General features: G+C 37.6%; 1 protein-coding gene across 1 annotated transcript in view; it reads right to left on the bottom strand.

Annotated features, from left to right (window-relative positions):
- Positions 1–606: 606 nt before the first annotated feature.
- The window catches only part of LOC138706086 (brain-specific homeobox protein homolog), a 58,196-nt gene continuing 45,530 nt past the window's right edge, over positions 607–13,272 (bottom strand). Inside the window, exon 4 of the mRNA XM_069835026.1 lies at positions 607–852. Coding sequence (XP_069691127.1) covers positions 713–852 — 140 coding nt within the window. The 3' untranslated portion in view covers positions 607–712. The remainder of the gene's footprint in view (positions 853–13,272) is intronic.

The following is a 13,272-nucleotide window of genomic DNA, read 5'->3' as shown; positions in this document are numbered from 1 at the left end:
CCTCTATGACTGCATTTTCTATCCTTTTCATAAAAATCGACAATGGTAAAATATGTTTCGTGATTTACTTTTCCATCCGCTGTTGATATGTCGTCATTTCTAATGCGACAGTCGTAAGGCAGGATCTTTCTAGCTAAGGCGGAAGCGCGCTGCGCAACTTACGTCGAAATGCCAATAGCTATACAAATGGCACATGTAACGTGACATTTCTTCGTCGGAAACAGAAAAGTGGACAGAGCAGCGTTTTGTTTGGGTGTACATTTAGTGTAACTGCTAACACGGAGAAAAATGATAGTTGGGACAACCCTCCGTTCAACCGCCAATTGTGACTTAATTCTATAATGCAGCTCATTCCCAGACTTAGAAAATAACTAAACATTGTCGTTTCGCGTACCGGTAACTGAAGGTGACTTCAGTAAATCACTCCAGCTTATTTGTCGGGAGCTCAGCAGAACATTTCACGACAAGGACAATGCTTCTTTCAGCCAGAAAGGAAAGAAAGCTTTCACTGTTAGGCAATTTGTCTATTTCCTCATTTGAGGAATTTGATGTAGTAATGGAATTCTTCAGGACCGAGTATCCCTATGTTTGTTGTGTCTTGAGCGACGATGCTTGAACTGCACTCTCAAGTTTTGATGCGAGGACTCTTGTTCAGAGCACTGCGTCCGAACGCGCCGTGCGTTGTCTTGACCTCACTTCACTACACTTCACTTCACACTAGCATAGGCTGCGAGGAGGTGTGGTGCTCCCCCACGATGTCGATCTCGTCTTCTTCACTGTCGCTGTGCGCCATTTTCCCGCCCAGCTGTGTGGTTGAGGACGTGGGACGACTCGAGAAGTCTACGGGCCCGTCTGCAACAACAGCAAGACACGTTAGTATAAGAAGTTGACAGACCTTCCTTCGGCGATTGTTGTAAGATCTGGAGGGATACCTATTCTGTTACAGCGGTTTCAGAATAAGAAGGCATAATGACCTAAGCCACTAAGTACTATTTTTATAGCTGCTGTACGACGTTGTCACATGGAGCATGAGACGTGAGAGACAGAGACAACAGATGCGTGGGAGAAGGGTAGAAAATGTCAGTCGCTGCAGCGAGCGCGCGGGTCGAGGGCCGTTTCAACATTGTGTATCATGTTTAAATATACTCTTACTGAAGTCATTTTCATCCCAATTTTTATTACTTCTTCGCTTCACAGATAAGTAGATCTTGGAAACACTAACAAGCGAAATAAAGTGACAGATATATAGAAATGTATTTTGCTAATGCCAAACAAAAATGCCTTAATTATTTAAAAAAGAATGCTGCATATTGTATTTATTTATTTTAGTAGGTTATTTTACGACGCTTTATCAACAGCTTAGGTTATTTAGCATCTGAATGAGATGAAGGTGATAATGCCGGTGAAATGAGTCCGGGGTCCAGCACCGAAAGTTACCCATCATTTGCTCATATTGGGTTGAGGGAAAACCCCGGAAAAAACCTCAACCAAGTAACTTGCCCCGACCGGGAATCGAACCCGGGCCACCTGGTTTCGCAGCCAGACGCGCTGACCGTTACTCCACAGGTGTGGACTGCATATTGTATTGAACTATAATATGACTAGAGGGTGGAACCTGGATACTTCAGCAATCAATGTACACAAGCATTGACTATAGCTTTTACATATTCGGTACTGGGCACATACTGCGGACATAAACAAAGGTAGTACAGTCTGGTCATATTACGTTAGTCATACAGAGAATGAAATTCATGACCGTAAAAATGCTGCTTGAAAACAACATCATATATAGACTAAGTAGCAAAATTTGATTTGTTATATTGAATTATTTCAACATTACAATTCCTTGTTTATTAAAATGTGTATATGATAATGTTATGCAATTTGTGTTCTTTTATTTTGTGTGTTTTTGGAAAATATGTCAATTAATATTAATTAATATAATTAATTGTAACTAAAACCTCGTGTGTATCGTACGGCTCGACTTCCCCCACACGTTACCTGCACTTTGTTTACGTTTTCACTGTGCCTAAACCAGACGCTCTACTGTACACGTAAACACTGTGACAAACAACCTCGACACTAACGTCAGACAACTGTTCACTATGACTGCGCACAGTACTCTGCTGACTTAGATTCGGTTCCTACAGCGCGCAAAGGGCTGACAGATCATTTTGCGTTCTTAACAAAATATATCTACGAGAGTAACGTCACATGTCTAAGCTCCGTTGTGCATCTACCTATTGCCGCCGTAAAGGTATCCCAAACCCGCCGTCTAAATATGACATGGAAATGCTCTCCTGAAAAACTGAGGACAAGAAAATTTATCCAAATATCCACACTTTTTTGTACAGCAATCCTGCTGTTTCTTCAAGGAAAAGAGAGTTTGGCCTACAGTATATTTGTAGAGGCGGGCTACGAATCTGGCGATAATAATACAACGTAAGCATATCTGTACATAGGTAATTTAGTATTTTCTTTAACTCTGTTTTTTAAATCCATCGATTTATCAAGTTACTCATCGTTTCCCGCAAGTGTGTCGGTACTTGTCTGAAATCGGGAATAATATCAGTCATTGCAATTATGAGCTGATCCTTCAAATTCTTATGTGTAAGTCTGAATCTCGATTTTGATTTAGTGATTTTCGTATACGAAAAAGAAACTGTTCGCATATGTAGGTGGAATAAAACATTGATGCAGTTTTCATAGCGGAACTATCCAGATTCTGGTATATTATTTACAATGTTGTTTACATATGTTTAAGCCAACAAAATTAGTATATATAGGCCTACTTTTGGTGAAAGTGTAATTTTATAGACGGATAACTTCTATCTGCAGATCTAATCGAACATAACAATCCGTCTCTTTCTAAGAAGACTTCGCAAGCGAAAAAACAGTAGGACTACCTATTATCCAGGAAAGCTAGGAGATTGGTTGCGAGACTGCGGAAGGTAAAAACCGTATGGAAAAATATCTTCCTTCGTTTCTTCATTTTATATTTTATTTTGCATTAAAAACACATATAGTAATTTATGATATTCGTGACATAGGCTTAACTTATATTAAGAACTAGCCGTACCCGTGCGCTCTGCTGCATCCGTTAGAAATAAATATAAAGTAATTACATAATTAAAATAGGACATTTTATCCAGGGAACATTCGTGTTTGATAGAAGGATAAATCGTTTAATACTTAATTTAAATTGCATCCAAATAATTAAAATGCGATCATTTTGGTCCAGAGACCACTCATTGGTGCAATGACAATTCCTTTAACATGTTTCTAATTTTTATTACATGCAACCATAGTTTAATGAACATTGACATCATTTAGATTTAATGTGTAGGCCTATACTTTATTTTACTTGTTATAGGTTTCCATTGAATTATGGTAATAACTTAATTTTAACCCTTGTTTTCTACGTATTCAGTAAATGGCGTTTGGCCCGCTATGGTTCTGAACCCTTCAAATAACTTAAATTATATTATAGACTATAATATTACATTACATATATTATATTATATTATATTATATTATATTATATTATATTATATTATATTATATTATATTATATTATATTATATTATATTATATTATATTATATTATATTATATTATAGTATATTATATTATAGTATGTTATATTATATTACATTACATTATATATCAGAAGTTACTGTAATAACATTATAGCATTATGTCCATCTAGAGAAACTACACTTTCCAATGGTGAAATAATAATTAATTATACAAATCGGTTAATTTAGCTTCCGATATTACTTCATACAAACACAGAAACATCCTCTGTAGGCTATCTTTCATAGCTTTCGATTGTTGCTGTCCAAGGCCCCTTATAGACGAAGTCATTTGTTTTTTATTTCATTATACGGCCTTAGATGGCAGTTATTTTAATTTTAAAACTCATTGATCTCATTAAATATCAGTCCTATCAAAATTTTTCAAGGAATAAAACGTATCGCAAATTAGTTTTAAAGAAACTTTTGTTATGTAACATTTTTCACAAAAATCAATAATAAGCGAGATATTTCGATTTATTTAATTCAGGCCCCCTTATAACCCCCCTTTTAAGTAATGTATTTTGAATGACATATAGCCTAAAATCTAAGTTACAACGAACATAATTTATATTCCAATTTTCATCGAAATCCGTTCATCCATTATCGCGTGAAAAGGTAACAAACATACAGATAGACAAACAGACAGACATACAAACAAAAATTTCCAAAAAGCGATTTTCGGTTTCAGGGTGGTTAATTATAAGTTATGTTAGGACCAATTATTTTTGGAAAATCGAAAATTACCAGAAAAATTTCGGCTACAGATTTATTATTAGTATAGATAATTTAATACCGTATGTTAAAATGTTACGTTTCCACTGTTAAACTTTACCTATCCTCCTACAAAATGCTACTGGGCACACAGGATTAAGTACAGTACGGTAAATATGTCAATCAACTTGTAAGGGCGTGGTTTCCAAAACTCGAACGGGAGTTCGACAAGTTCTACTTACGGGCCGTTTGGCCACAGTTGATATAATTTAGGCTGAAGGCATTCGTTCATGAATTGAATGAAATAACCATGTGCCTAAGGTTCAAGTCTATCGATTGACACAAGTCCAACGTGTGTATATAAATCTTATTAAAAGATGTGAAATATGCATTAGAGAGGATGATCGGATAGTTCCAGCACTTATAAGGTAATTATTTACATATTTAATGTAATGTATAAGTCGCGAGATTTTATTGCCGAGAGCTAACACGCTGAATCACCGTTAAGCGGGCTGTTACTTGCCCATATCAATTTTCGAACGGCACCGTACTAAGTGAAAGTTATTTCCAGGCGTATACCTGTTATTATATGAATTTGATGGTAATTTTAAAATGAAAATTAGTAGGTCTATTAGTTGAAGTTAGTTTTATCAAATCAAATAGTATTGTCAGCCTATAAAATGTGGTCAGAGATTCGACTCGCACTTGTACAGTAACTCGGCAAAATTCGAGATATGCCTGCAAATAAAGGAGGAATTTGGCTTGGATGATTTCAGACTTTGTTTATATATTAATATTTTTCTTTACCAACATTATTTATTTATTTTATTATTTATGTACTTATTTAAAAGGGCGATGCGTTACCAGAGTTGTTAAAGTCGTTATAGACCAGAAGGATATGAGCTCGATTACAGTGAAACTAAGATATTTTGGCCTTAGCCGTAACTTGTAAAATGATTTTTCGTCCAAGTCTATTTCCTAAAAAATTAGTATGATAATTTTATTTTCTGAGTGAGTAGGCGCTCAGAGCATGATGCAACTACTTAGCCCACTCCTTCCTTGTCTTGGTTAAGAAAGCATACGAACTTGCACGTTAGAATATAGCCTATTAGGCTGGAATGAAACTAGAGACAGGTTAGGTTAGCCCTAAACATTTGATCCATTAGTACATCTTATTAGCGTCAAAAGGAGAATAATTAATAAGATCTGTAAAATAAATGTTTCAGGAGCTTATATAGTACAAAACCTTCTTATGTTATTTTGTGCTCGGATTTATTACGCCACTTAATTGACAGTTTCTAAGTCTTAAAAGAATAGCATTAATTAATTATTCACCAGACTGTCCCCCTTTCTACTCCAGAAACCTTTTTACTACAGCGTTCCATCACGAATATGTACTTTCTAGGTACAGTGTTTGGTTTTATAATATCAAATGGATACCTTCCGGATCTTAATCAAATATATAGATTGCATGTCAAGTGATTTATACCCAGAGTCTATAAAGACTACATTTGTGGTTACATCGTAACCCCATCGTGTTAATGTAATTTTAAAGGTACAGTTCTCGTCAGTACGACTACAACAATTATAAGACTTCTGCACTCATTTCTTTACTGAGGAGCATACTATATTCTCTGAAATCTCAAGTTTCTAGTATAACAGAATAATTTACAAATGCGTCCTTTCTCAAATAATCTGCTGCAATTGTAAACTATAACATCCTTGTGACAAGACACTTGCATTAGTTCAGTGTTAACTGATTTCGCTTTTTCAATTCAACATAACGGAAATCTTCATTTAATTGTAAATGTTCATATCTTGTATTAATTTTTTAAGATACAGGATCATTACAAAAATACGTGGTATTTTTAAATCCTTATAGGCTACCTTTAAGACATTACACCTATTTAAATGATTTTTATATCGTGCAACGTCAGATACTTGGGAGTTTTTGTGTGTAATTGTAATCTTAAGCCTTGGTTTTTCTGAACCGACGCATGCGATGTGCGAGGTGCGTAGCCCTCCTCGCACAAATCCGGACTACACGAGCGATAGTGAGTGGTTTCTATACAGTAGTTGCGAGGTGCGCAGACCTCGCATCCGGCAGTTATAGAAACCAGTCACTATCTCTCGTGTAGTCCGGATTTGTGCGAGGAGGGCCACGTACCTCGCATGTCGCATGCGTCGGTTCAGAAAAACCAAGGCTTTAGCGATGCATTCAGCCTCAAATATGTAGATATAATGCGTTACGATGTTCCGTGAACTAGAGTTATTAGCGCGCTCTTCTTTCATTACACAGCGCTAGCTGCAAGTTCTTCTTGACTTCATTTATTAATGCTCAAAGTTATTGGGCTTATTTGCCTGCCACCTTCGAAACAAACATAACAGTTGTATTGTCATTCTATAATATACTTAATTAAATTTTCTTGGAGGTTCATACATGGATCATGCAGTGTTTTTCATTTTATCAGACAAGTCAAATTCTATGCGGGACACTGAGAGTTGTTTAAATTAGGAAAATTCTCCTAATTCAAAAGGGGTTGGTCATGGCGTTCGCCACGGAGAAGACGCAGCCCTGAAGTTACATGAAAGTCGTGATCGTGATACATTATCAATGCGAATTCCTTCACTGACTTAGATTAGTTTCTTCCACTTGTCTCATACCATAAGTCCATGGGTAGGTCGGAAAAAGTAAAATGAATGGACTACATACAAGTAAACACAGTTTTGGAGAGATTGAAAATCGTACTTCAAATAGGCTTATATCTAGGTTATATAGGCTATAGACCTCGTGATAGCGTGTAAAAGCCTATACTGTAGTATCACCACCACCACAACCACCACCAACACCACCACCACCACTATCAGCAGCACTATATTTCACTAGTTAGATTTTGTCACACCTGTTCCCTCTCCAGAGAATGCTCCCTCCATATTCTCGATTTATAACAGGGCTGGGCAGCAAGAGCGGATTCTACTCTCTCACGGGGAGACATATGATTTCTCTTCATCCCCTTCCTTCCCCGCTGAACACCGCGCAGCGTTGATTCAGTAACGGATGAATAATTAAGTGTCCCCGTTTAGAGTCTGGTTCCGCTCCCGATGACCAGCCCTGGTTTATAAGATGACCCCTGAATTATTGTGGTGTATTTGAACGCGCCCATTGCATGTATGTTATCCAACATCTCGGAGTATGATCTTTCTATTCATCCCCTATATCTTCATTTATTTGCTAATCTGTTATGTTGCAGTCGATATCAGTCACTTCTATCCTTTCATTGCTTTTATTAAGTCTATGTTTCGCTTTCGTATAATTTGGAAGAAATAGAAACTTCTGTCAACAAATTCGTTTTCTTAGTGGTTTGAATGTAGTCAAGTTCCCTTTTATGTAATGTCGGCTCATAATCTGGTGATTTACTCTATTATCATTTTAGTCATGTAGCTGTATACTGTTGAAATTTTGAACCATAAATTGAATACAATTTGTCTCTAGATATTTGTCCTAAAACCCGCATGGATTCAGCAAGTTTGATATTGTTTCATTTTTATTTGTGAGGCGCCGATGCTTGCAAGATGGAATGTATTATCCCTAGGTCGAATGATAGGATAATAGTCGAAGATAACAGTGGTAAGTGCTACAAAAGTATCGGTGGAAAATTTTCACGAATTTCTTGATAATGAAGAGCATGAGTTCACCAGAAGACGCATCTGCACCTGTAGACGTTCGATGCAAAGTTTGTTGAGAATCTGTCACATTTCATGAGGTTCTCTAATATGTCAGTACTTTAGTGTGACATAATATAACACCGTAGCTTCATTTTTCTCCCGGGAAAAATCTTCTGTTACATATTTTAATCGACTGGTTTTGAACTGGCAATGTTTCTGATCAGAAAGAATTACGGTAAATACAAGACATTGAGGACAATAACTAGCTTGTAGGTAGCCGTGATGTCAGACAGGTGGTTTCTATAAAGCCTAAAAGCTGTCCGCCATGTTGTACAAACAAATAAAATCGATAGAGCATGTATCCGGTCGAGCGCGTGGAAGTGTGACCGATTTGCGTATTGCAAGACCCAATTGTCTGCAATTGCTGTAAGCGGCGCAATTACGCAGCTGCGCAACAACCGGGCAAGAGGCGCCAGTTACTTCACAGTTCACACTCTCGCGTGAGCTGAGTTAATCATATCAGATTTTATTTGTAAGTTACATAACTGTAGTGCAGAATGCTTAATCCAAAATTTGTATAGTCTTGCTAATAATTACGAGATTTGCTTCTCATTCCGACGTCCGCCGATTCAAACCCCACCAAGGACGATGAATTTTTCATCACTATCAGTGTTTGCGTCCATGGATTGCGTCACGAGATCTGTAGTGTCTTCTTGATTTGTATCGCACAATTTGTTTTAGGCACCTTTATCTTCGTTCTTTCTATTTAAATGACAATTGATATGTTTTATGTTTTCCACTACAATTATTTCGAGATTCTATTAGCTTTTAGATTTATTATTCTACTTCGCTTTATTACAATCTTTAACATAGCGTATACATTTAATAGTTGCAGTAGTTATTTATTTAGCTATATTTTGTTTCTTTGATGCCAAGAACTCAGACCAATAGGATAATAGACCTACTAGAACTCCTTGTCCTTTCATTTAAAAGAAAATCCATGTCGCTACAGCTCTTTGCAGGGCCAAGACCGATCAGCCGGCTGCTGGCCTCACGTCCACATGTCGAAGCAGAGGTGGACGATCATCCAACCAGAATGAAGGTATCGTGTTGTTAGCACGATGATCCCCACCAGCCGTTAGAGCTGGTTTGCGAAATCGGATTTTCGCTACCTATCGTAGCTCCCCAAGTGAATCACGATGCTGAGTGGGCACAGATCCCATACACTGGGCGAAATTTTATGAGAAAATTTCTTCCCCCATGAGGACTCGAACCAGCGCGCATTCCGTAACGCGGGTCCTAGGCGGGATGCCTTAGACCGTGACACCACTGCGCGGGACTTCCTTTCATTTACCACATCGTAAATATCCAAGTAAATCATCTATTTGACATACGGTCATACAAAAAATCGCGACGATTACACATAGGCTACTTTCGTGTTGTAAAGTTTACACACTTAACGCATGTGACAACAATTAACTTACTTTATCATGTTGCAAATGATATTAGCATTTATAGTTAATTATCTTGAAATCATTTACGAGTAACATGCACCCAAATATTAAAACAGATTTCTGGATTGTACATAAGAAGTTTTCTTTATACCCCCAAAAGTAAGATAATTTATTTAATTTATAACTTGTAAAATTTAAGTAGCTTTGTGTTTGTCATTAGTAGCTATTTGTGTATTGTAGTCAATTCTAATATTATTTTCCGTTTAATAAAATCAGTAAACCTATTTGTATTTGCAAATGACATAGATGTTAAAAGGTTCCGGTGTTAGCAGTTAATAATTACTGTGATCAGATTGGAACCACATTGTTTTGTTCAAATAGCAAGCATTGAGTCAGAGAGTTATAAATCTAATTCAATGTGTGAAAATTAATCCACGCGCAACAAGGAGACTACCATTGCTTTTTTCATTTCAAATAAAAGCGTATTAACTTGTTTACTAAAATTGTTATAGGCCTATGTCATGCGCATCATTTTCACATAAGTTAATTTGGAGACATTGGGTATGTGCAAAATTCGACCAGTAGTCAGGAGAAATCGCTATACACGTAGTTAAATGACGTGATAGTTGATTTGATACATCATGGATACAACATGATTATTAAAATGATGAGTAAATTGAAAAAAGTAATAAAATAATGAGTAAACTGAAAAATTACTAAGTGACGATATGGACGATAGAATAACACCAAGTAAACTGCCCCAACACATCATTTTAAATCATTGAACTTCTCTGGGATTTAAACACGTGTCTCCCGCTCCAGTATCGAAAACCAGTGCATCAACTATTCTAGATTCGCATGACTCCTACAGTACTTTTTGGCAGTTAAGAAAGTTTATATTTGAACCCACCACTGTGGCTAATCCGACATTGTGTTTCGGAACACCCGGTGCCGCTATAGCCATTTCGTTGCAGAATCTTGGCAGGGTAATTATACGTGAAGACTTGTAACTTGTGCCCCTAATTGGGGCGCCTCCCCTCCGCAATATTAGTTGCGCAACTCGCCAACTATGCGCTACAATCGATCCCGCCATCTTGATGAACTTCACTCGAGTTAAACTTAATTAGATCAAAGTTGAGAGCAAGACTCGAGCCGTCCGCCACAGGCTGTCCCTCAGTCGCCTTCATCACGCCTTTCCATAGATAAATCCTCATTGTTTTTAGTCGTTTAGGCTATATAACAATGCGTCAATGGAATTGATGACAGCGGGATTATATTTGGCGAAATGAGGACGAGGATTCGCCATATGAACACTCGACATTCGCCTTAGAGTTGGAAAAACCTCGAGAAAATCCAACCAGGTAATGAGTCCAAGCGGGAATCGAACCCACGCCCTAGAGCAATTTCCTAACAGCCACAAACGCGTCTACGACCTGAGAGCTACTCCGGTGGTCATCCTAATTGTAACCTTCAATGACATCTCTCATGAATATACTGTATATCAGAGTCTGTTAAATACTCGAAGAAAAACCGCTTCAAAATCTCGTTTTCTATTACTATACGTGCATAAAATTTACCAGAATGTGAACCTGTCCCATTTGACTTACCACAAATCAGAGCTAGGCCTAAGTTTCAGTACCAAAATTCGGCCACATTATCGCCCATTAAGTGACTTAAGAGAATATTGGTTTGCAGATCCTTTGGATGTCTTATGTTGGAATTCGTTACAAACTACTTGAATCGTTGACATAAAAGAATTTCATCAGCGCCGTCATTATCACCATCGCCGTCGTCATCACCATTACGATCACCATCATCATCGCAATCACCAGAAGCGCCATCACTATCATTGTTACATCACTTGCATCATCATCATGAGCATCATCATCCCAAACCTATACATAGGCCTTCAACAGCCATCACCGAAATAATAACACTATCATCCTTAACACGACCACAATCACAATTATTGTCACTAGTAGGCCTAATATGATCTACAACCACCATCACTCATTACCACTGTCCCAACAACAACACCACCACCACAACCAACAAAATCACTACCATTACCATCACCACAATTACCACTACCATCATCATGCTGACAGAACATTTTTATTTTTGATTTGCTATTTGTGGATTTCTTTCTCAGCTCGTAATTAACATACATGTGTTAGGTACTTCATCAAGGAAATATCAGATTTTTTTTATAAAAGAGAGCGGTTCTACATTTTAATGTTTTAGTTGAATTGGAGGTACAGTAGGCCTATATCTGAAATCTGTCCTATCGCGTTCCTTCCTGATATTTCTTCTTGTGAAAAGTGTGTATATTTAAGTGTGTTCCCATCAGAAATAAGATCGAATATTTTTTCGGATAAATAAATTCTTAAATTCAGAAATGATTAGTGAGTTTTCGTAGTACAAGCGCATGTAATTTATTTCCTGGCCTGACGTGATGCAGATCGTATGTCGTAGGAGTCCACCGTTGTGCCATTCTAATAGTAAATCATAAACTAAAAAACAGAGGAAGGATAAGTTCCTGAATCAGCTGATGTGGAAGTGTCGAACTCTCCACTTGATGGAGAAAGAAGAGAGAGTTGTGCACGTTTATAAGACTTTAGGGATCTGTTTTTCGCCATTTTGTTTCGTTGTAATTATGAATTTGCTAGCAGAGAGAGGTATGTAGGAAGACGATAAGAGAGAATTTATTTACTACAGGTTTAGGTAAAGCAGTGGTATTTTGTCTGTCCAGAAATTTCATGTCCCTGACTATAATTACCATAAACCCACATTTACATTTTTCTAAATCTCACAATAGACAAAAACACTGTGATGCTATCATAACATGTGGTCACCCTGACGCTGTCTTTCCGCTTTAGTCGTCGTCGTCGTCGTCATCATCATCATCATCATCATCATCATCGACAGTTCGATTGTCATCTTTTTCTGTCCTGGGTTACGGTATCTTATTACAATTTCTGCGGCCAAGCTTCCTCAGATCATTTTATATTCAATTTAACCATCTGAGCATAGGTCTGCATTGCTGGACACCGGAGTTTTTACGACTATTAAGTACAGTACAATTATTTAGTCCTGACAGTCGCCGGAGATGTGTGCGTGGGACAGGCGAGTCCATTTAGTTAGGTACTCCAAGGGATGTTTGGTTTATTAACTCGCTTGCCTTTACCTACTGCTCGCCCTTATCTCTACTCCGGAACTCTCCCCACTCCTCTGATTACTTCCCCTCTTTCGCGTCGCTGAGCTGTCAGGACTAAATAATCGGTCTGTACTGTCCGTCCGAGTGGTTATGTCGCAGGGTCATTGAAACGGGGGAAATCACGTGACAGTTATTTACTTAACGGTGTCCAGTTGTATAATATTACGTACAAGTCCAATTCCGAACAGCGTGTTTTCAGGAAATAGCTAAGACATTCCAGCCACAAGCCTTTACAGAGGGGCCAGCAGAAACGGATGGGAGAAGCGTGATGCGGCATTATCACTCGGACGGTCAGTACTCTCTTTATACATCTTTGTCATCTATACGTGTTACATGATTCGTCCATCTCAGTATTTTTATTTTAATAATGCAGTTTATGCTGAGTCACTCGAGATTTCATGGAATTTATTATAATATGTTTTCTCCAATTTCCGTCCTCAAAAATAGGGCCACTTATTCTTCGAAGGATCTTTCTTCAAATACACCTAGCCTTGTTTCATCATCTCTGGTAAAGGTCCAGTTCTCTGAGGCGTATGTTATGACATATGTTACTAATGTTTTACATAACTGGATTTTTGTTTTTCTGGGTAAGAGGCGTGATTTGAAATGGTTTACAAGGACATAATATGATTTGTTGACAGACATAA

Source organism: Periplaneta americana, chromosome 9 (assembly GCF_040183065.1).
Source record: "Periplaneta americana isolate PAMFEO1 chromosome 9, P.americana_PAMFEO1_priV1, whole genome shotgun sequence".
Lineage (NCBI taxonomy): Eukaryota > Metazoa > Arthropoda > Insecta > Blattodea > Blattidae > Periplaneta > Periplaneta americana.
This window is presented reverse-complemented; position numbering and strand designations above follow the sequence as displayed.